The sequence below is a fragment of the Pistacia vera genome, unplaced genomic scaffold (genome assembly GCF_008641045.1).
Source record: "Pistacia vera cultivar Batoury unplaced genomic scaffold, PisVer_v2 Contig491, whole genome shotgun sequence".
Classification (NCBI taxonomy): domain Eukaryota; kingdom Viridiplantae; phylum Streptophyta; class Magnoliopsida; order Sapindales; family Anacardiaceae; genus Pistacia; species Pistacia vera.
This window is the reverse complement of record NW_022196325.1, coordinates 672,891-696,482: the sequence shown is the minus strand read 5'-3', so window position 1 is coordinate 696,482 and position 23,592 is coordinate 672,891. Positions and strand designations below refer to the sequence as shown.

The 23,592-nt window shown below is 36.9% G+C and overlaps 2 protein-coding genes and 1 non-coding gene across 3 annotated transcripts; 1 reads left to right on the top strand and 2 right to left on the bottom strand.

Moving 5' to 3' along the window:
- The first annotated feature begins 6,907 nt into the window (after positions 1-6,907).
- Positions 6,908-7,014, top strand: LOC116105071. The gene has a single exon (XR_004124014.1). It is a non-coding gene; the product is annotated as a small nucleolar RNA R71 (small nucleolar RNA).
- A 7,022-nt stretch (positions 7,015-14,036) lies between these two features.
- On the bottom strand, positions 14,037-14,761 carry LOC116105022 (60S ribosomal protein L12). The gene has a single exon (XM_031391447.1). The coding sequence runs from the start codon at positions 14,683-14,685 to the stop codon at positions 14,185-14,187; it is 501 nt and encodes a 166-aa protein (XP_031247307.1). The 5' UTR covers positions 14,686-14,761; the 3' UTR covers positions 14,037-14,184.
- Positions 14,762-15,973: 1,212 nt separating this feature from the next.
- On the bottom strand, positions 15,974-16,541 carry LOC116105049. The gene is made up of 2 exons (XM_031391469.1): positions 16,392-16,541; positions 15,974-16,309 (listed from the first exon to the last, which is right to left on the bottom strand). Exons 1-2 carry the CDS (start codon positions 16,539-16,541, stop codon positions 15,974-15,976), a joined length of 486 nt encoding a protein of 161 aa, XP_031247329.1.
- Between the last annotated feature and the right edge of the window lie 7,051 nt (positions 16,542-23,592).

Here is a 23,592-nt window from a genome sequence, read left to right as displayed (position 1 = left end):
AGAGAATTAGTTCATAATGAAAATAAATAAATCCATCATTCTATTCAATGACATCAGTTCAAGAAAGAAAAAGATAAAAACTTCTCTAATCGGTGAACGAGAGCTCTCAGGATCCCAATCTTCAAAGTAGTAGCCGTCATTTCTCCTCCTTCCAATCTTCCTTAAAACTACTTAAAGACTCTTATTTATAGTACTAGGGTTTGGAGGTTACTCAGGAAAGAATTAAATGCCTTCACCCATTCAGATTCGGACTGGGAGAATGTAATAACTTAAACAGGCCCGTGACCTATCGCTGCGACGATAAGAACCGTTGCTGCAGCGATCGTTCTTTCTATCCAATGAGTCCGTGATCTTCAGAATTTGGTAAAGTCATCAACACAAACTTTTTAGATCTCTGAATAAGATTTCCAACGCCACAAGAATCGTTGAATTCTGATTTATACAGCTCAAGTTATGATCCAAACAGCGAAGCATGCTCATCTTGAAGAATTTCCAGATTTTACGTTGTATCTTCGACGCGTCACAACTTTGTCGTTTCAACTCCGATTTTTTCACCGTTTGTTCCTACTCGTCATGAATTCCATCGACATCATTATTTTTCCTTCACATATTGGTTTGAACCTGAAAATACTCAAAATACACCTGTGATCCCGTAAAAGGTATTTATGAAATAATTAATTCAAATTCCACAATTTAAACACATTTTTTCCACAAATAATCCAATTAAATCACTAACAAAATATATACTTTCAAGCTCTTATCACAACCCCCAACCAGCTTTTTGCTAGTCCCTAGCAAACTAAGCGATAAAATAAGTCTTTAAGCTTGAAAATAAAACAACCAATGAAAACTCATATCTAAACTATCCTAAATTACTTTCGTAGATTGACACGATTGCATTTAGCGTATGCAACAAGCCTTTAAACCCCTAGGTGGCCCTAGTTGGATGAGTTGTAGTCTCGTGATGGTTTCCAGTGATGATACCCACAAACATACACACTAAACTTATCATAAACTCCAAAAGTAATAAAAACATAAATATAAAAAGAACACATTAACAAAAAGTCTTGGATCAATTCGTAAAGACGTCTCAAAAATTGCATATACACAAAACAAATAGATTAATTAAAAATCACCTAAACTCACAGACAATGCAAACATCAATTCCATTTTCGTTATCAACCCTAGAACATCCATACAACCACAAACCATTAGTCTACAAACCCGGATGGTTTTATGCACAACATTCATGAACAAAATTTTGATCTCAGTATTCGGGTTATGACTTATAGGTGAATCATGGAATCAAACCCCATAAGCTCACTTTTCAAACCACTCTCCACTAATGTAGAAATTCATACTACCTTGGATCAATAGGTCTTTGAAAAGGTTGTAACTTTAGGCCAGGGTATGGGTTCACAAAAGAACGGAAAGGGAATTCAACAAAAATCGAATTGAGAGACTTAATCTTCATTCATTCTTATTACTGTCATACAAAAACACTTCCCTTTTTCACTCAGTAGCTTTATCAAGCTCTTTCTTTTCGACAATAATATAAACCCATGTGCATAATTTCAAATCTTCACAATGCTTTTCAATGCCCACTTTTCTTTTCTTTCTCTTTTTTTTTTTCAGTTTTTTTTTTTCGTTTTTTTTTTTCACAGAAAGTAGAAAATACACACACAGCCCCACTGATTTTGCAAGCACTCCACAACCCCTAACCAATTTGTTCGCATAAACCTAGGTTGTGGCAAAACTACACTTCCTCACCAACACTCGTAATAAGCTTGAATTACAATTAAGTCTCTTAAAGATAAAACGGGTAGGATTGTGTTTTAGGCTCATAATTAGGGTAAGGTAAAAATTAAGTTCAAGGAAAGAAAAACAAGGCTAAATTGTGTTTAAAAAGGCTCAAAGGGTTAACTAGTGATAATGATAAAAAGGGTCGGCTTGAAAGGCTCAATCGGTCCAAAAACAGCCTAAATCATTTCCTAAGTGATGTGAACTCTAGGATTTTGCCTCGAGTGGTTGTCAAATAAGTTCTAGAGTTTGTTGAGATCGCAAAAATTTCCATGAAATATTCACACATAAAACGTCTCTAAATAAGTAAACTTAACCACTTTCAATCCACAAACCGCTAGGGTCTCAAACTAAATGTCATTAATATTCACAATCATCCATAATTAAAGGCAAAAATTAATGTCCTCTACTTGTTTCATGTTATTGCAATCATATTCCTATCATAGACATATAAATTAATCCAAGAGAAAAAACTCACAATAAAACAAAAAAAACTATAAAAGAAAAACAAAATCCGCTCCCTAAATCCATGTCTATAATTTGCACAAAGGTGCGAATTCCTACCCCCATCCTTAAAATCAACATTGTCCTCAATGTACAAATGTAAATAAAAGGAAAAAGAGAAAAAGAAAAGTTACCCCCTTTTGCAATAGTGAAGTGCGAATATGCGTGACAATTCGATCACCAACTCGTTTCATTCCATTGTTGCCTTTTAATTCTGTCAAAACAAAGAAACTTACGGTGCACCTCATTGGAAACACACATCACGTGTTAAAGTTATGAATGTAGAGAAACAAACACAATATCAAAATTATTTACACTAAACAAAAAAATAAAAAAAATTAAACGTACTTGAAAATTAACACCTGCAAAAATAACACACTAATCAATAAAAGAAAAAAATTAAAATAAATAAATAAAAACTTGGGTTGCCTCCCAGAAGCGCTTTGTTAAAGTCATAAGCTTGACTTTTCGTTTTTTTCAATCCGGATCATCTAGGAGAATCCAAGCCCTCGTATCCTTAATTTCACCATTCACATAGGGCTTTAATCGTTGTTCATCTACCATCTCAAAGTCAGCCTCCATAGTCCTAGAGTTGACTAAACAATTCTCTAGGGGTGAACTAGGGTGGTTTTCTTCTAATTTTTTATTCACCATGTTATCAAGGATACTAATCTCAAAGCATGTGTCAAAGTAGGATGGAAGCTTCTTAGCATCAAAAACATTAAACTCTGCTTGCTCATCTTTTACCCTTAAGATTAGTTTCCCTTGATGAACATTTATCAATGCTCTACCTGTTGCTAGAAAAGGTCGTCCTAGGATTAAAGGCATTTCCCGATCTTCCTCCATGTCTAACACTATGAAATCTACTGGGAAAATCAGTTTGTCTACCTTAATTAAGACGTTTTCTACCACCCCCCTAGGATATGTTATTGATCGATTAGCTAATTGGAGAGACATAGTGGTTGACTTCACTTCTCCTAATCCAAGCTTCTTGTAGATGGAGAACGGCATTAAGTTAATACTTGCCCCTAAATCACATAACACTTTATTAAAATAACAACTACCAATAATACAAGGGATAGTAAAACTCCCTGGATCTCGTAGTTTAGGTGGTAGTTGCTTTTGAATCAGTGCGTTGTATTCCTCCGTGAGCATAACTTTCTCGTGCTCCTCGAATTTTCTCTTGTGCGTGAGGATCTCTTTCAAAATTTTTGCATACTTCGGCATCTGTTCTAGCATATCAACAAAAGGAATATTAATATGTAAACTGCGAAACATGTCAATGAACTTACCGAATTGCTTGTCGAGCTTCTGATTCTTCAACCGTTGTGGGTACGACAAGGTTGCCTGGCTCGATGGAGTTTTATGCTCATTTGTTCGGTCACCGCGGCCACCAGATTCATCATCACAACAATCGTGAGACAATCCTGACGAAATTTGAATAGCATCATGGTCGCCTCGGCGACAAGTTTCATCGCCGCGGCGATCCTCCTTCCTTCTGACGGAATTTTCTTCCTTCTCACGCTCGCCGCGAGCACCATCTTCATCGCCGCGACGATCGTTCTTCTGCTCATCCTTCAGGTTTTGTTCTATCCTCTGTTCTTCACCCTCCGAATTTTCCAAACTTCTTCCACTCCTCAGGGTGATTGCATGTGTCTGTTCCTTGGGATTTTTCTCTGTATCACTCGGTAAAACCCCTTGACCTCTTCCTGCTAATATGTTCTAAATCTGCCCAATCTGAGTTTCAAGGTTCCTGATAGATGCAGATTGATTTTGAACCAGGACGTCGGTCTTCTCAAACCTGTCACGGCCCAATCTGCACCGTGGGCACGGCTGATCGGCCCCTCTACTCAGGCCCACTCTGCGTGACTCACTAGGTACTGTCCCCCCCCTAAGGGATTTCTTTTGCCTCCCCCATCACTCGAACCCAAGACCAAGGGGCTATAGTCAATTGGGAAGCATGGTGAGTACCATCAGGCCATCTGTAACGCCCCACTTGAGGTACATAGCTAATGTTTCTTATTTCGCTCTTATTTGAGTCAGGTTTTATGAATATTGGTTGGTTGGTCTTTGGTTGTATTGATATGTTGAGTATTTGCCTTGAAATGAGTCAAAATTAGAAGGTTTTTGTTGTTACAGGGTTCGCCGGGGCGAAGAATAATCTTTGCCGCGGCGAAGAGGTGTTGAAGCCACGGGGAAGCTGCTGGACAGTTTCGCCGCGGCGAAGGAAGCTTCTTCGCCGCGGCGACGTGCCGGTTGAAAAGTTTATTGAGTTTTAGATATTTTTTCCCTTAGGTGCTATTTGACCATTTTACCCCTAATTAGCAGGAAAAGTGGGGAGTAAAATGTAAGAAAATTTCATGAAAAATATGTTAGTATGGGGGTGTGTTTGTAAGGAATCAAAGGATATGGATGGAATTTCCAAGAAAGAGCGAGGGCAAAATGGGAAGAATGAGTTTGTTAGGAGATATTTAGGGGGGTTTAGTCTTTGAGAACTTTTCATTTCCCATTCCACCGCCTCCTCCATTCTCCAAATTCTCTCAAATTCCTTCAATCTTCCAAGGATTTCCAAGAGCTTTTTGAGTAACTTTTTAGTAAGGTTTTAATCTAAAGCATCCTAAGGTAAGGATTCTTGCTTTAGATGAGAGTTTTATTATGTTTTGATTAGAGTCTCATGTTGTTGTTGTTGGTGGTTAAAGTTGTAAAGAGAAGGCAAGCTCCCAAAGGAAATGAGAAGTGTTAAAGAAGCTATTTCCTCATAAAGTAAGTAAATTCAACCCAAGTTGAGAATTTAAGAACTCTTTTGAGTAGAGAGTTATATATAAATGTGTATGCATTATGTTTGTTGAAATGAGATGAATGAGATTAGTAGTTATTAATGAGTAATACACATAAATTGAGTTATGAGAAGTGTGTTTATTTGCTTGATGTTGGGTTGAGTTTGATTGAAGTTGGAGGAAGTTTTGAGCAAGCTTATTGAAGTGCTTTTCTTTTGACAGGAAATTTAGAGTTTATGAGGGAGTTTCCTCCCATTTGGATGATTAAAGAAAAGAGAAAAGTTAGAGTTAGAGTAGAGTTTTATATGCACATGAGTTGTATGATGAAATGCTCAAGAGAAGCATAAGTAAGAGTAGAAAGCCTTAATTTTTGCTACATGGCATAATTGCATCTCATAAATGCATTAATGAGCATGAGTCATTTATGTGCATTAACTATGCATTAATTATGCACTAGAGAAGAGAGTAGAGAAAGAGTAGAGATTTTTGAGTTTAAGCTACTCTAAGAGTAAAGAGAAAGAGAGAATAAGCACTATAGAGTAAAAGCTAGAGTAGTGCTAAACAAGAGAATAGAGTAGGTTGTGCGATGGGGAACCTGTGAGTACGGGTAGAGTATTCCCACATGTACGCCGCATTGAGAGAGCGGCATGAGTATCAGAGAGAGAAGTGGTGTAGCCCGTAGAGTACATGCGGATGAGGGCTATACCCGAGTTTACCCAAGAGATTCTATGCACTCACATGGCCAAAGGTTCCGAATCCATGCATAACCAAGTCCGATCGGCTAGAATGAGTAGAAGTCACAGGGAGTGGGAGCGAGTCCCAGCCGTGCCTCCGGTCAGATGGGGCCGTGACTTACTAGAAAGACAGTTAGTAGAAAAGAGTTATGAGAAAGAGAAAACAGAGAGTTGTATAAGAGAAAGAGTAAATAAAAATTATAGGGAAAGAATTAGAGAGAGAGTTACGGGGATAGTTGAGTAGAGGGTTTACTTACTGAGCATTGTTTTGTGCTCATCCCGTTGTTCCCTATGTTTTTGCAGGTTCTAGATAAGGACACGGTCGGATGGACATCGACACACGAAGAGAAATGGCTACACTGTCCACCCTATTTTGATAGTTTTGCATATGATACAAATCTTGTATATATTTGTATAAAGAGTACATATGTTTAATAAAAGAAAATTTTGGGCCCAACTTTTTATGTTATTTTACATGTACTTTTTACTATGCATATTTTTATGAGAATGGAGTCGTTACAAAACCTCTTGCTTGTCTCCTCAATGAACTTGGTTAATGCATTTTCCAAGTTCGATTTTTGCTCTTGAGGTTGAAAAACAGGAGCTTGTTTTTGCTCATTGTTGTTGCTCTATGAAAAATTTGGGTGTTTCCTCCATGCTGGATTACAAGTATTAGAATACGGATTCCTTTGCCCTCTTTGGAAATTGTTGACGTAGTTGGCTTGTTTATGCTGAGCAAACTGGTTTCCCTCTTGGCACTCGTTTGACGAATGATTTCCTGCACAAAGGTCACATGTTAGAGAAGAAGATTCAATTGCATTAATTTTCAACACATTACCTAATTGCTTCTGGATGTTCGTAAGTTGAGCAGCCAATGTAGTGTAACTGTCGACTTCGTGCACTCCAGCTGATCTCCTTGATGAATTTCTTTCTGGAGTCCTCATATAGTTGTTGTTCGCCATCACCTCGATCAGATTGTATGCTTCTTCTGGTGTTTTGGTGTTCAAGGCTCCCCCACTTGAAGCATCAATCATGGCTTGAATGGTTGGTAGCAAACCTTGGTAGAACGTTTACACTTGTGACCAGATTGGTATACTATGATGTGGGCACCTCCGTAGAAGATCCTTAAACCTTTCCCATGCTTCATACAATGACTCTGAATCTTGTTGGTAAAAGTTGGTAATCTCACTCCTCAATTTGGCCGACTTGGCAGGTGGAAAATACTTAGTGAGGAACGCTTGAGCCAACTCATTCCATGTCGTGATGCTCCCAAATGGCAATGAAATCAACCAAGCCTTAGCTTTATCCCTAGAGAGAATGGGAAAAGCCTTAGTCTGATTGCATCCTCGGATACCCCATTATGCTTGAATGTGTCGCACAACTTGAGGAAATTTGCGATAAACAGGTTGGGATCATCATTCGGTAACCCAGCGAATTGGATTGACTACTGAATCATTCCAATAATTGCTGGCTTAATCTCGAAATTGTTCGCTTGAACGGGTGGTCTCCTGATACTTGAATAACAACCATCGATAGTAGGACTAGAATAGTCCTTCAATGCTCTCTGAACCCTAGTTAGTAAATTCGCGTTTTATACGCGAATTATACGGCTAGCCGTATAATTCCCGTATAAAACACGAATTAACATATATTATAAGGGCTGCCGTATAATTCGCGAATTATATACCCTATCCGTATAATTCGCGAATTATACCCGAATTATTGCCGAATTTTTGCCGAATTTTTGCAGACAAAAAAATAATTACATGATAAGGCAAAACGACGTCGTTTTGGTGGGGTTTGACTAAAATTAAAAAAAATCTCCTTCTCCTCTTTCTCGGTTCTCTCTTCCACAGTCTTCATCTCTTCTTCAAATCTTCAACAATTCAACTCTTTTTTCTTCATCTCTTGACTCTGAGTCTTGATCTCTTCTTCTCTTCTCTTTTTAAATTTTAACTCTCTTCTCCAAGCTTTAAGTCCAAGACTTCAACTCTTCAAGCCTCAAGCTACACACTTCTTCTCTTCTTCTTTTTAACTCTCTTTGAATCTTGTATGTTGGTGATTTGTTTGTGTTTGTGTTGGTGTGTGAGTAGTAGTAATAGGGGTTGGTGGATTGATGGATTTGTATGTTGGTGGATGGATAGATTTGTTTGAAACATGTTTGATGAATGCTTGTGAGAGTTATATTTGGTATCTGTTTTAACATAATATTTCATTTAGTTCTGTTGTTTGTGTGTTGTATGGGTCAAAATGAAAAGACTAAAGATCATGTATGAAAGCAAAAGGTAAAGGCAAAACTGCAAAAGAAAAGCATGAATTCATAAAATAATATTGTCGAGCTTGGATTTGGAATTGGCAGATACTTAAAGAAGAAAAAAAAAACAACAAACCATCAGTTTACAAGCAACGCCAACTGCAAATTGTAAACCCTGTGCACTTTGTCATGTTTTTAGATTTCATAACACTATTATATTTGACCTTTGAATGTACTGTCCAATTAATTCAGAAAATAAACAATTATACTAATGGATCCAAACTTTGTATGCGTAGCTATAAAATTAAGGATAAAAATACTAGTCTTAGTTATTGTTCAAATATACTTTAATAAAGGAAAATAAATTGTAAGGTCGACCACAATGGATTATTTAAATGGGGATGTTTTGAAAAGTGCTAAACCAAGATTGCTATTGCCGTATTTTTCAAAACGTATTATTGACAATGTGTCGTATTAAACCCGTATATATCCATCGTATTTTTTCCGTATCCGAATTTTATGACCGAATTTTTACAAACGTATTTTTCACCATTTGCCGTATCATACCCGTAAAATTCCCGTACCGTTTTTTTGCCGTACCCGTATTTACTAACTAGGCTCTGAACCACTGCTGCTTCACCCATTGCATTTCCTCCTAAATTATCCTCATTCCATTCTCTTGATTTTGCATATTAGGATTGACAACTCCTGTGTTCGCCATTGACCTTTCAGAAATAGCTTGCCCTTTTTCTTTTCTCAACTTTTTCGCGGTTCTCTCTTCTCAAAATCAAGTGGATTAAGATGACCACGACCTCTGGAACGTAAACTCTCCATTCTAGCTGAAAACCACAAATAAGACAAACAAAAATAACAATTAATCAGTAAATAGAAATAAACATCAAATTAGCAACTAAATATTTCGTATTGATATTGTAAAACAGATAGTTCCCCGCCAACGGCGCCAAAAACTTGACAGGCTTTTTGCAAGTGTACGAAATCGGTGCAGTGTAAAACTCGAGTAAACGAGTGTCAAATCCCAAGGAACTACCTACCAAGTACCAAACTATTATATTCTATTGCTATTTGATTAACTGAAGGTTAAGAATGAATTTAATGAAAAAGTAAATAAACTAAAGACTAGTACTAAATAAAGGCAGAATTTGTAAACACTTTGAAGTAAAAATCAATATGACTAAACTTAGGGCATAGATTTCACACCAATGTAATCATATGCATTGACATCTGTTGTTAACCTAATCAAGCGTAATCTAAAAGCCAAATCCCCTATTATTCCACTAACTCTATCTCGAGCAATTAGCAAATTAATCCTTAAGCAACAACCCAAGATATCTCTAAATTGGATTTAGGAGCTAAAAGATCATTAAACTCTATGGAATTTACCGGAGCCTCACAGATCGCGGTAACCTATCTCTAGCGTTCGCTCAATCTATGGTTTTATTACCTACGACAAATCAGGTTTCATATCTCGATCTCAACCTAACCCATGATATCATTCAACTCTCGGGCCCTTGAGAATTGAAAGCATTATGCACAATAATAAAACTTAGAATTAAAAGCTCAATAAGAATTAACAACAATCCAAGTCAACACATATTCATAAATTGGGCTACATCTTAGCCCTAGAAAAGAGAATTAGTTCATAATGAAAATAACTAAATCCATCATTCTATTCAATGACATCAGTTCAAGAAAGAAAAAGATAAAAACTTCTCTAATCGGTGAACGAGAGCTCTCAGGATCCCAATCTTCAAAGTAGTAGCCGTCTTTTCTCCTCTTTCCAATCTCCCTTAAAACTACTTAAAGACCCTTATTTATAGTACTAGGGTTTGGAGGTTACTCAGGAAAGAATTAAATGCCTTCACCCATTCAGATTCGGACTGGGAGAATGTAATAACTTAAACAGGCCCGTGACCTATCGCTGCGGCGATAAGAACCGTCACTGCAGCGATCGTTCTTTCTGTCCAATGAGTCCGTGATCTTCAGAATTTGGTAAAGTCATCAACACAAACTTTTTAGATCCCTGAATAAGCTTTCCAACGCCACAAGAATCGTCGAATTCCGATTTCTACAGCTCAAGTTATGATCCAAACAGCGAAGCATGCTCATCTTGAAGAATTTCCAGATTTTACGTTGTATCTTCGACGCATCACAACTTTGTCGTTTCAACTCCGATTTTTGCACCGTTTGTTCCTACTCGTCATGAATTCCATCGACGTCATTCTTTTTCCTTCACATATTGGTTTGAACCTGAAAATGCTCAAAATACATCTGTGATCCCGTAAAAGGTATTTATGAAATAATTAATTCAAATTCCACAATTTAAACACATTTTTCCACAAATAATCCAATTAAATCACTAACAAAATATATACTTTCAAGCTCTTATCAATAAGAAATCCAGGAAAGAAACATTGGAAAACAGTGAAGTGGATTCGAAGATATTTGAAAAGTACTACAGATTCAGCATTATGCTTTAGGAAGTCAGACTTAGAGCTACAAGGTTATGTGGATGCTGATATGGCTGGTGATATTGATAATCGCAAGAGTACCACATGTTATGTCTTTACATTAAGTGATATAACGGTTAGTTGAGTTTCAAAATTACAGAAGATTGTTGCTCTTTCTATTATAGAGGCAGAGTATGTTGCTATAATAGAAGCTAGTAAAGAGCTAATATGGTTACAACAATTCCTAGAAGAATTGGGTTAGAATTATGAGAAGAGCGCTTTGTATTGTGATAGTCAAAGTGTAATTCACCTGGCAAAGAACCCAGTCTACCATGCTAGGACAAAAACACATAGAAGTTCGTTATTATTTCATACGCTCAGTTTTGAAAGGAGTTATAACTCTCAAGAAGATTGAAGGGAGTAAAAATCTAACTGATATGTTTACAAAGGTGGTTATCATTGAGAAACTGGAGTTGTGTACAACTTTAGTTAGACTTCTCACTTAAAGAAAGAGAAGTTGATACCACTGCTGATGGAAGTGAAGAATTGAAGACATGTTTAATTAGTCTTCAAGTGGGAGATTGTTGAGATTGTGGAGCCAAATTCAATTTAAATTTGAGTTAGATTAGGACATAGATTTTCCTAATTTGTGTTTAAGCAGAATTGTTTTTTTTTAGGAATACAATTAAAAATATGATTTTTTTTTTTTTTTCTTTATAGTGAAATTCCACAGCAGCAAAGTGGACATAACTCTCATATGGAGAATGAACCACTATAAATCTTGTGTTTATGTGTGTAATTATTTTGTGTCATTTGTTCGCATTATTTTTTGCTTTTAAAGACTTAAGATTTATTAGTATTCAATTAAATCCCCCCAACACCACTCGTCGCCGGAAGTCACTAGAAGTCACCGATATGACCGTTTCTAGCCATATTGATGGCAAGAACCAAAAACGACCATATCAGAATAGATATAGCAAAAAATGGTCAGATCTATCTTAGCCATTTCCAACCAGATCAATGGGTCTCACCGTTATCGGCTAGATCTAGGCAAAATCTAACCGTCAACGACCATGGATCTAACCGTTAACAACCAAATCCATGGCCGTTAACGACAATATCTCGCCTAAATATGGTAGTTAAAAGCCATGGATCTAGCCGTTGTGACTGGTTTTGACCAACAATATGGCCAACAACAACCATATCAAAGCCTCCCGACAACTTTCGACGACAAATGACAATGGCTTAAGGTGGTGGAGGTGATTTTGTTATAAATTAAAGTTTTATATAAATTGGGGTGTTTTACCTAAATCTGAAATGTTGGAGATTAAAAGAAATTATTCAAAATTTAATAATAAAAATAATATTATAATATTTAAAAAAAGACAATTTAGTAATTTAAATAACATACTCACCAATTTATTCTTTTCAATCAAACATATTAATATAACATATACACCAATTTATTCCAATCAACCAAACACATTTTTTAAAGATTCCAATAATCTTCAAATAATCTAACTTTCTATTAATATAACATTCACAATAATCCAACATTCCCTAAACCAAACGCACCCAAAAGAGTAAAATACAATTAACTCTATAAAATTACAGACATTTTGAGATTTTCCCCAAAAATCTGTTTGATCAAAATGAAGACCACCATAGCCTCAAAGAAATGAACAGATTCAAGGTACTGTACAAGAACTTGTCCAGTGTAGTCAGGTAGGCAAGTGATAGGGAATTACTCTTTCTAAAACTATATATTTGCTAATTTATTATATTGCATGTCAAAGCTAACCAATCACACCGAAATTACAACCCAAATTATACCCTAAACCTTAAACTTGTTTGAGTCAACACCATCATCATTTTAAAGGTCTGTAACTAATGGGAATTCATCAGCTACCAATATACTCCATTAGAATCGTCCAATTGTCAAAAACCTGCAAATTTACAACAGATGTTCAACTAATAAAGTCTGTACATAACGTTTCAATATCCTTGTGAAAATGAAACCTCATCAAAACTAGATCAATATTCAAAAATGGGTCACTACTTACATCTTCATTATGGAATAAAGAAATCTTTCGACCAGTAGAGTCACATTCAATCCCATTGTCATTCACAACTACAACATAGCAATCCCTAACAAAATATTCCAGCTTTTAGAGTCCAGTCACTAATGAAAATAAAAAGACCAAGTCAAACCAGGAGGGAGGACAGATGGAAGCTTAAGGACATTACTGGTGGACTTGAACCTCAATCAGGTTACAAGAACTGAAACTCCAGAAAAATCAGCAGATGAAAATCCTATGTCCAGGTGTACACAAAAATGGGCCACCTATTCCTTCATGTTACAGCCTGCTTCAGCTGGTTTTCAACCCTCAGAGTTGTGAATGACCCTATCACCCTTATCACACACTATGCTACAGGTTCAAAGAGCTGAGTACATGGATGCTTTAGCCCCATTTGACATCAAAATCCCTAGAATTATACCAAATCAAGAAGATCAATACCCTCAGCTATTGCAGCGACAAAGAGCAAAAACAGCTTTTTGCCTTTGCAGAAGAGGGAAACATAAAATGGCAACATCAGAGCAAGGCTCACTTCTGAAGCATCCTCTCTCCATGGCTATACAGTACAACAAGACATGAAATCATATTCTATTCTACAAATTCAAAAAGACGTGTTCATCTGTATCAGAAAAAGAAAAAATTAGAAGCAGAGTTCATTTTCTAAAACCAATATTGAACTCAAATATAAGTTTTTGAAAAACATGATTTGAAAAACAAATTCTTCCACTTCTTCAAACAAGACTCTACTAGTCAAAGATAATATTTGAAACAAGTTTTCAAAAACAAAAACAGATACCATATGACCGCTAAATTCTTGATGACCACCGCATATATCACTGCTTAATATCCACCAAATTAGTTACCCTAGTCCCTCAGTAAGATATTTAGAATAAAAGAAATGAATGGGCAATAAAATGTATGTAATTCAGCAAAATACTGCAATACAATTCAATCCCTAAACATGATCAAAGACCAAACTGAAATACACCATTAAACACAACTTATAAGCATATAAAACTTACAACTTAGAAATTATGAAGCACTTAAAAACTATTAAAAGAATCAATGCCTGCCACCAATGCCATTGAACTATAAAAGTATTTTTAAAGTTGGAAGTCATTCCATTTGGAATGCACAAAATGAGAATTGTCAACATATAATATAATTCGGATAAGCACGAAATAGTCGGGTTAGAAGAGAAACAAGGTAGGACCATGCAACGCCATTTATAAGTTTACCGAACTATCGCCTAAAATACTGTCACAAAATAAATACTAAACTATTCTATTTCTCAATTTTTTTTTTTTTACACAAAAATCTAAAAAATATATAACGATAGGACTATGAAAATTAAATCATCATTCAGTGACTCAGATACTAAATACCAATATAAAAATCACATGTATAAACTAGAACCTCAATTAAAACCATCCGTACCAAATAATCTATTTTACCTCATTCAAATAAATGTCCCCAAATTTATCCAAAATCCAACATTAACCAAAAACAAAATGATAGCAATCTTTTCTTTTGGAAAAAAAAAAAAAGAAAGAACCGTTGATCTTGATCTCAATCAAGGGGAATCTCCACGTCACCATCAGTAATCTCCTGTTGCAAGTCCTTGGGATCCTTACCGTCGACCGTACACCCAACAGAGACGCACGTGCCCAGTATCTCCTTCACAGTCCCACTGAGGTCCTTGGCCATGGACCTGGGCCTCATAACCTTGGCGATTTCGATGACGTCATCCAGGGTGATATTACCGTTATGCTTGATGTTCTTGGTCTTCTTCCTGTCTCTCTCCGGTTCCTTCAATGCTTTGATAACAAGTGCGGCTGCAGAGGGGACCACCGCGACCTTAGCTTGCCGGTTCTGTACGGTGAGTTTGACGGTTACACGGAGGCCCTTCCAGTCCTTGGCGGTTTCTTTGGCAATGTCTTCTCCGATTTTTTTGGGGGAGAGACCGAGCGGACCGATCTTTGGAGCCAGCGAACTGGCGGCTCCGACCTCACCACCCGTGACCCGGACGAACACATCCACGACCTGGGACGGGTCGAATTTGGGCGGCATTTTTTCGTCTTGGGTATGGGAGAGGAGTGAGAGGTTTCGGGTAGGGTTACGAAATGGAGAGTGAAGAGAAAGGGAAAGAATCGAAGTGTCAGCTTATATAGGTAGGGTTTTGCTGGCTTGTTGGTGGAATGACTTTTTTACCCTATGTAGATGAGCTCGTCTTGAGGGCATATTTTTGGGATAGTTTTGGTTTTGGAAGTTGACTTTGAGATTTAAAACGGTGCGTTTTGTATATGAGAAAATTTGTAAGAGAACGGAGTTTGATTGAGGAGAAATTTCATAAACTGTATCTATATAGGATCATAGATCCATAGAAATGTCACATTTATTTTCATAATTTTTTAGAAGTTTGAATTTTAGATTTTAGATGATGCATCATTATTTCGTTGGTAATCAAGATAAACATATTATTTCATATATATTTGTAGAGTTAACATTTTTTTCCACTAAATAATGGTTTAATGACACTTTTCTACCCGCAGACTTTTAAAATACCACTTTATTATCCAAATTTATATTTTGATGGCGAACAAAGAGTAAACTCGATCTAGGTTTTTGGGGTTTTTGAAGAGTGGAGACCGATGAATCTTTTAATGGTAGAATATTGGATTTTGGTGGTTGAGATTGATCGGAATTTAACTTAGGAGGACCGACTGTGCCTAATCGCTCAATTGATTGCTGGCGATTGACAGGGTCGACGAGAGTATAGTTTGAGAGGTTTTAGTGAGTAATGATAAAATAAGAGAATAGTGATAGAGTGGGGTCGCAATAATTTCGAAATTGAAAACAAAATATAAATTTAGATAATAAAATAATATTTTAAAAATCTAAGGGTGGAAAAGATTATTAAACCATTATTTGGGTGGGAAAAAGTCGTTTACTCTATATTTATATGATAAAATCAAACAATATTCAAGGTGAATTGTGATTCAAAAACTTATTTAATAATTACAAATTACATATATGTCCTTCATCCATACTAAACAGTCTCATACTTTCTATTTCATATTGTTCAATTACTTAATTAATGATGCGTCAACACATGGATTTCTGTTTCTACGATTAATTAATATTAGGGCATCGTAATTGATAAAAGACAAAATTAATTATCATAGTAGTCTGTAAAATTATTGAAGTGGCGTTCAGCTCAAGGGATGGAATGACTAGCTGATGGAGTTGTACAACAGAAAATGGCATAGAGCTTCATAAGTAGAGCTAGAAAACACTCAGGAATCAACTGCTTAGTCTTCCTGGTTAAATATTTACAAAGCGCTTGATGTTGATTTTCTTATATAGAGAGGGAAATATGATAATCCAAATACTCCCACCGGAATAAAGGAGAAAGAGTATAGCATAATTCTTTCCCAACTTTCCTTGGATTCACGAGGACTGGAAAACCAGAATTCTGATTAGGTCCACCAGGTACTGTATATGCAGCAGCAAAGGCAACGGTAGCAATGAGAACTGCCACTACTGAGCATCCTTTCGCCGTGTGCTTTAACCATTCTTTGGATGAAATACGAAGGTCCTTATTTGCAGCAGCAAATAGCGCTTCTGCGGTCAACCCCATATTATTCTGGTGATCTAGGAATTGGGGTATGCAGATTATCACATTCTTAACTTGCTGCGAACACAACCAACAAAATTCATTAGCATTTACTTGTAAGTTATGGAAGGTATAAATTTGGGTACTAATTAAAACGCACCTCAAACCAAAGTAATTCCTCTTGCAATAGCAGCGCCGGTCCTTCCATCTTTTCAGGTGCGTAATCTGGTTTTTTTATTCCAACCATATGCAAGATGGTGTTTCCATCGTTGTCCATCTTTCTTACCAGAAAGGGCATGACTGCTTCCATTTCCTTAACTACAAACTCAAAACTCTTTTGCTGGCGATACTTGATTGCTACTGTATAACAGTTCGTCCTGAATCATCAATATGACCAACTGCTTGACGGTATGTTTTGAATATTTCTTCAACTATCTTCTACATCCTGACTTAACTGCTAGAAACAAAGGAATTCTGCATCGTTTCTTTCTCCTCTTTCCTTGTTCATGATTTCTTTCTCAATGGCTAAGACTGTAGGACTGGCCCCATATCTTGTACTTAGGCCTGATGTTGTACTGGACGGGAATAGTTGATTCCCATAGATCCATTTCAATGAGAAACTTGGCAGCTTCATAGCTGATTCATATTTTTTGCTCTTCTTTCGAGCATTTTCTCTCCAGGCCAAATAACAAATAGATTTCCCTTTTCATAAAAAAAAAATAAAAAAATAAAAATAAAATAAAGGGAAGAATTAACAATTGTTACCCACATAGTAATTTAGCTAGCTATATCACCAAATCACTTCTATATGAAACAACTAATAACGAATAATCACACTACTATCTGAAACAACAATAACGTAATTACTTAACATCTTAATCTATGTAACTTACAATTGAAGACTTGAGTACAAAGCAATAATACTTCGAAATTGAGTGGAAGAAGAAAGAAGGAGGGAGAGGCAATTAAAGATTAGTATATATAATGTCCTAATAATTAGGAAACTTACAGCTGCTGATTAGTTTATCGAGAAAATCATCTTCACTCTGACAACTAAAAGCTTCCGGCTTGCAAGAGAGAAGTTGAAGGGCATTCATCCCATCCATATCTTTTTGCTCATTATGTTATTATAGTCAATTGCAATTTGCGGGGCCAAATCTATCTTGCTTTGAAAATTAGATAAATTATAAAGAAGATTAGAAGAATATAATAAACGTAAATTCACTACTTGATATGCTTATAATTTTAAAATTTTAACATTATAATATTGTAATGTACCTTCGAAAGAGCTTATATGATACAATTTGAAACAATATTAGATGGGAAGTAGTTACCAACTGTCGAGCATAACAAACATGAAGAATAGTAGATTTATCACTCCTTTCAAAAAGGGCTGCTTATTGTCTGGATCATAACTAGAGAGTTTACCGTCAAAAATTTGAAATCTCAGCTTTCCATAGAGGTCCGCACGAAAGAGAGCTGTCTCTCCATTGTTGTTGCGCATGCCTACCACCCCGGCGCTTGTTTACCAACTTCTCCGCAACATGGCGAGTATCGTCGCTAAGGGCGGTTCATGAAGAACAGTGTTTCCTAATATATTTTGGCGGGTGATTTTATCAAGAAAACGTGGGGTAACTCATCTATGAGCTTGAGGACCAGGTCTCTTCTTTTAAAAGTAATAGCCAAATGAAGTACGGAATCAGGCTGTATTGTCATAATGTGCAATGCATGATCGGCAGCCTTCTGCAGAGTTCTATCCCCCCTCTATCGTCTTCTCTGTTCAGCAGAGCCTTGTAGAGCTCTGAGTTACGTCTATGTTTGGCATAAATGTGTTCTATGGTAGAGCACATTCTTATGATGAAATAATGGAAACAAGTAAGATATGAGAAGAGTAATTTAGAAACTTGTATAAGAGCCTGGTCTGTTGTTATTTATATATGAAGGGAAAACTTTACCGACACGCTCCCAATTATCCTTTAATTGACTTCTCCAAACTTTCTGAAACTATCAACTACATTCCCAATTCATATCGCACCATATCACTATCAAGTATTTGATTGGACTTGCGAACAAGGCTGGCATTTCGCACCTTATTCACCATATTCCTCTGTAACATTATTTCCATATTAATGGGATTTGATTGGATTTTAGGATTAGGGTTAGTTTTGGAAGGCTATATATATTTTTTTAACTGCAGTCGAGCTAATTTGTGGCGTACCTCGATTAATTCTCAAGAGAGCTATCTACACACACCTATCATCATGCCCCAAGGTAAATCTATGACAAAATATTATATTTGCGTCTAACGAGAAATCAAACCTGAGATTGTGGGTTTCTACCCATTGTACCCCCTTAGTTTGTTTTTACCGCTGGGCTACCCATAGGTGGGTAAGCTAGAATATTTGAATTTTGTTTTATATATTTTGATTTGTTGTTTGATATATATATTATTCATATATTATTATGGTATTAATTTAGCCTAATGGTCGTAAATACATGTATGTTTTTGTCAAGAATTCATTTCTCTAAATTTATGAAGGCTCGTATTTTCATAGTTAAGTTTCACCCGTGTCTTTTCCTGATACTTTGCTTTTTCCCATAATCATTAAATAAAATAAAAGTCTCTTTCTTCATATTTGCTTCGCCTGGAAGTGATACCGAAAGACAATATATAACTTAATTAAATCAAAGTTTTAATAATTTACTCACTTTTACTTTACCCGAAGACATAAACATATAACTTAATTAAATCAAGTTTTAATAAATTCTCTCACTTTTACTTTACCCAAAGACAATATGTAAGTTAATTTAATCAACGTTTTACACTTTGATTGGTATTGGATTGTTGATTAATTTAAAATGCGAACTTCTGTATTACAAAGGTAACTCGATATGCACGAGCAAACTTAATCAGAGGTACACATTAAGATTATGATTTTTGAATCTGGATTAAAGAATTTCTTTAGAAGCTTAACTTGATAAAGAGTTGGAAACAACTTTGTAAGATTCCATTCATAGTAGAAGAAGGTTTCCAACCCACAGCTTTGTAACATAATATTTAATATTATGCATGTGTTTCACGGAGTCAATACTTTCAGCATAATCACTGTAGAACATAGACTTTATGTGGAACACCCATAACATTGTCTATAGAATGAATTACACTTCCATTCTTAAGGTTTGATGTATATTGAACTTACCTCTAACATTATGAAATACGAACAATTTAGTCCAAAACTATAATCATCGTAAACGTCTTAACAAACCCTAGGGTGGGTTTTTCATGTTTTGGCAAACCTTTGTGGTTTAAAGTAATTAACATTTCTTTGTTATACGCAAAAAATTAGGACAAGGGTAAAAATGGTATTTAATCTCACTTTGTGAGTCATCAATTTTGTTAACGTCTTACAAACGATTGGGGTTTGCATATATCGACACCTGAGGGATATTCACATTTGATAAACTTTGGGAGGTTTAGATAATTATCCCATATTTTCATAGAGTTATGTAGACATATAGAATGATATATTGTGAATTGAGTCGTTGCGAGACATTTGAATTATGTGAGACAAATTTGCGAATTCTGTAACCTTCCTGTGAAGAAATTGACAAAATTGTAATCTTTTTGTACAATGCTTCAAACAAATATTATCATTCCGCCAAGAATTGTTTGTTTTGCTTTTCTTTTAAGTTGGTCAAATTATTTTCGAATTGGCATTACTCCACAATAAAGATAGTTCTACAATATCAACTTTGAATTAAAAAATCACTAAAAATCAAATTTTGGTCTTTTCAGTTGAAACTAAATTCGTTATATGACCCTTAAACCAAAGACGTTTACTTTTGATTTCCGAGAATTTATTTTGGATTAATTTAAAGTCCAAAATTTTCTTTATTTCCATAAAAGGTAAATCGCCCTTTACACAAACATTTTAAAAATAACCATCTTTTGTGTAGCCGAGTGATTCGATAAGCACTTTTGGATATATTACTCAAGATATCATGAATTTGATCTCTCATCAGTTGGTAATAAGGGTGGTCATTGGAACTCTTATCTGTCTAATAATTTTAGGGTCCCAAAGGATTAGTCGAGGTAAGCGTAAACTGGCCCAAACACCTCCCGTCATTAAAAAAATAAAAATAGAAATTTCAATTTAATAACTATCTTAAATTCATAAATTCCTATAAATATGAACTTAATTTGTAAAGGTTCTTAACACCAAGGCAAATATTCGATCTCTAAGGTCCAGAATATTTAATTAATAAATGCCGATGTATATACCAGTACCACAACACCGAACACTATTATATAAATTTATAAAACAATACATTAATTAGGGGGCAAGAATTAAGTATGCATACTTAACAATCTAAAGTGCGGACTTTGTAGTAGCACTAATTTCACAAATTGACATTACGCAAACAAAGACTTGAAATCTGTTATGCTTGATTTGCACACAACTATTCGCACGTGGAAAACGCTGAGCAAGCTCAGAAGTTACCCGTGATTATGGGAGTATTTAGCTTAGTAAGAATGAAGAGCAATGTTTAAAGTGTTCGGATGCTCGAAAACGAATCCAACGTCCACTGATATTGTTGTATGAGGATAAAGTCAGGTCGCGTTATCAGAGAGTTAAGCAATAACTAGGGAATACAAGAGAGAGAGAGAGAGAGTGTGTGTGTGTGTGTGTGTATACGCTATTCCAGAGTGAATTAGCTAATCCCGCAAATGAAAGGGAAGTCATCTATTTATAGTGGGATAAACTAAAATAATGATTACTAAATCTGAAAGTGGGTGGGTATCGTGCAAATCCTTCTTTGATCCCAGTATTCCCCTGCCTGAGTGATTTCCTCACCTTGTGCAGGGTTTAGACACGTGGACGATTCCCAGCCATTTACTAACCTAGCGTTTACCCACTACACTGGCAGGGACATACCACTTGGGTCATCGCGCGATGTGGCTGCGCCTTAGTGGGTGGGGTATTGTGCAAATCCTTCTTTGCATCCCATTATTCCCCTGCCTGAGTGATTTCCTCACCTTGTGCAGGGTTTAGACACGTGGACGATTCCTAGCCATTTACTAACCTAGCGTTTACCCACTACACTGGCAGGGACATACCACTTGCGTCATCGAGCGACGTGGCTGCGCCTTAGTGGTTGCGGATCTTTTCCAAGCTTCAACCACCCTAGGCTGACTAGGCTCCACGTCAGCCCTACTGTTTCAGGCATAACAGAAGTCCCATAGTTTTTAAGGTTTGAGAATCGAACCTTGAGAACTACACAATTATGCCTTGATTTGATATGTGCCGGGTGACGCCCGATCGATCCGACCTAGTTGTAAGGAGGTCGCAAGACATTTCCATATAGGCGACCTGAAATGGTCTTCTTCCGTAAGGTCTACGACTTGGAACATACCTTATTCAGTGTCGTATTGATGAAGCTCTTATTTTGATTGAGGTTTGCGACCTGGTTATACTTAGCGTATTTTTTGCTAAAGGCAAGGAGTCACATCACTTCGCAACAGACATGCGACGAAGAGTGTTTTATCTAACAACCTCTTCAGATGTTATCCGTTATGCTTTGGCAACTAATACATTAATGAAACACCTTTTGCTCTGATAGACGTGTTCTATGTGCAATAAGTGCTAGCTATGCGCATTAAATGTAAGTCATGCTGAAACGACATTCCTTATCAGAACATTAAATGCGGATGAGAGCGCATTTGATATGGAGAAGGGAAACGAGCCGTCGCTCGATTATTTCAATGGAGGGAAGTGACGATTTGATTTTCGAAGCTTGGCGATTACTCTTCCCCATTGATTGATGACACGTGGTCGCGATCAACGGCGAGAGATGATTTCCGTTCAAATGTCGCTTGGCTTCAAGAAAACCAAGCGCCACTTCCGTCACTATAAAATCTCAGGCTCATCTCAAGCAATGTCGCAATACTCACTTTTTCAGAAAGAGCAAGAAGCTTTCGTGAGACCAGATTTTCCACCTCCCAGATTGGTGCGCACTTGACGTTCACAGCAGGAAGTTCCATCTTCATATTCAAGAGGTAAGGATGATTCTTTCATTATTTTGCTTTTTTCCATTTTGACGATAACCATGCAATAACGGTGGGTGTTTGTTAGTGGTTAATCGGAGAAGAGGCCTTCCTCTAGGGTTTGAGTCTTTGGGGGTGGCCCCCAAGGATTCTTAGGGTTTTTCTAAGGTTTAAGGAAGATAGCGTTTACCTTTTCTTCCACGTCATCGTACGAAACTTTGTACGACGACTGAGTAATTCCTGCATGTTGCTCTTATTCAAACCGCGGAAGAAATGGACCCTTCAACGACGTCCAAGACAGACGAGGGAACAAGCTCACTGGTGCAGAACGCCCCAATGGGTCCCCCACAGGAAATCCTGTCGATAGCCATAATAGAGGAGGTTCAAAAAATGGTAGACCAATACGCACTTAGCGTAGATGTCTACTAGTATAGGACGTATACAGCTCAGAATCCGCCAGAAGAAATGGTTGCGATCTTCGAGAACATTTTTAAATGTGGAACACTGATTCCCTTCCACCCTTTCATAAGGTCGGCCCTCGACCACTTCAGGGTCGCACCGTTACAACTGATGCCAAATGTGTATATGATAGCCGTGGCTATGTATATCGTACGCGACGAGAATGGTCTAGTCGAGCTAACCACGCTAGAGCTTGGTTGCTTGTATTATTTGAAGAAGAGTAAAGACAATGACTCTTTTTACCTCTCGCAGCGATCTACGATCGAGGGAGGAATACACAGTTACCCCAACAACGTCGGGGCGTATGAGACGGAATTTTTCTTTTTTCACTATGATGGCATTTGTCAGTTTAGGGAACCGGGTAGGTTTTCCTTCCTTTTACTTGGCGAATTTTCCTTCTTTTAATCTTTGCTAACGAGGCTTTTTTTTTTTTTTTCTTCACAGTAAACAAGACGACCTGGTTGTCGGCTCTCATCGATTTCAACAAAATTATCGCGTTCGGTCTTCTACCTGAACACAGTCGCGACACGAGGCTACTCGTGACAATCACAAACCTGCAGAAATACAGATTTTTCAAACCCAAAGCGACCTTGGAAACCTTACCAAGTAAGTACCTGTAACCTTAGCCGACTTTGTTATTTGCATGGAGCAAACTGTTTTGCTAATGATGTTCACATGCAGCGACCATGCCACCCAAAGTGCCCAAGTAGTTGAGAGCTAGGGAGTTCACCTTCCCGTGGGTCGGTGCCATAAGACCAATAGGGGTGACCCCCAACGATCTCCCCATTGGAGGAACGTGGGCGAGGGCCCCAGCTCGACTAGCGGGTGCTCCCCCACTTGTTGCTGCTCGTCCCAA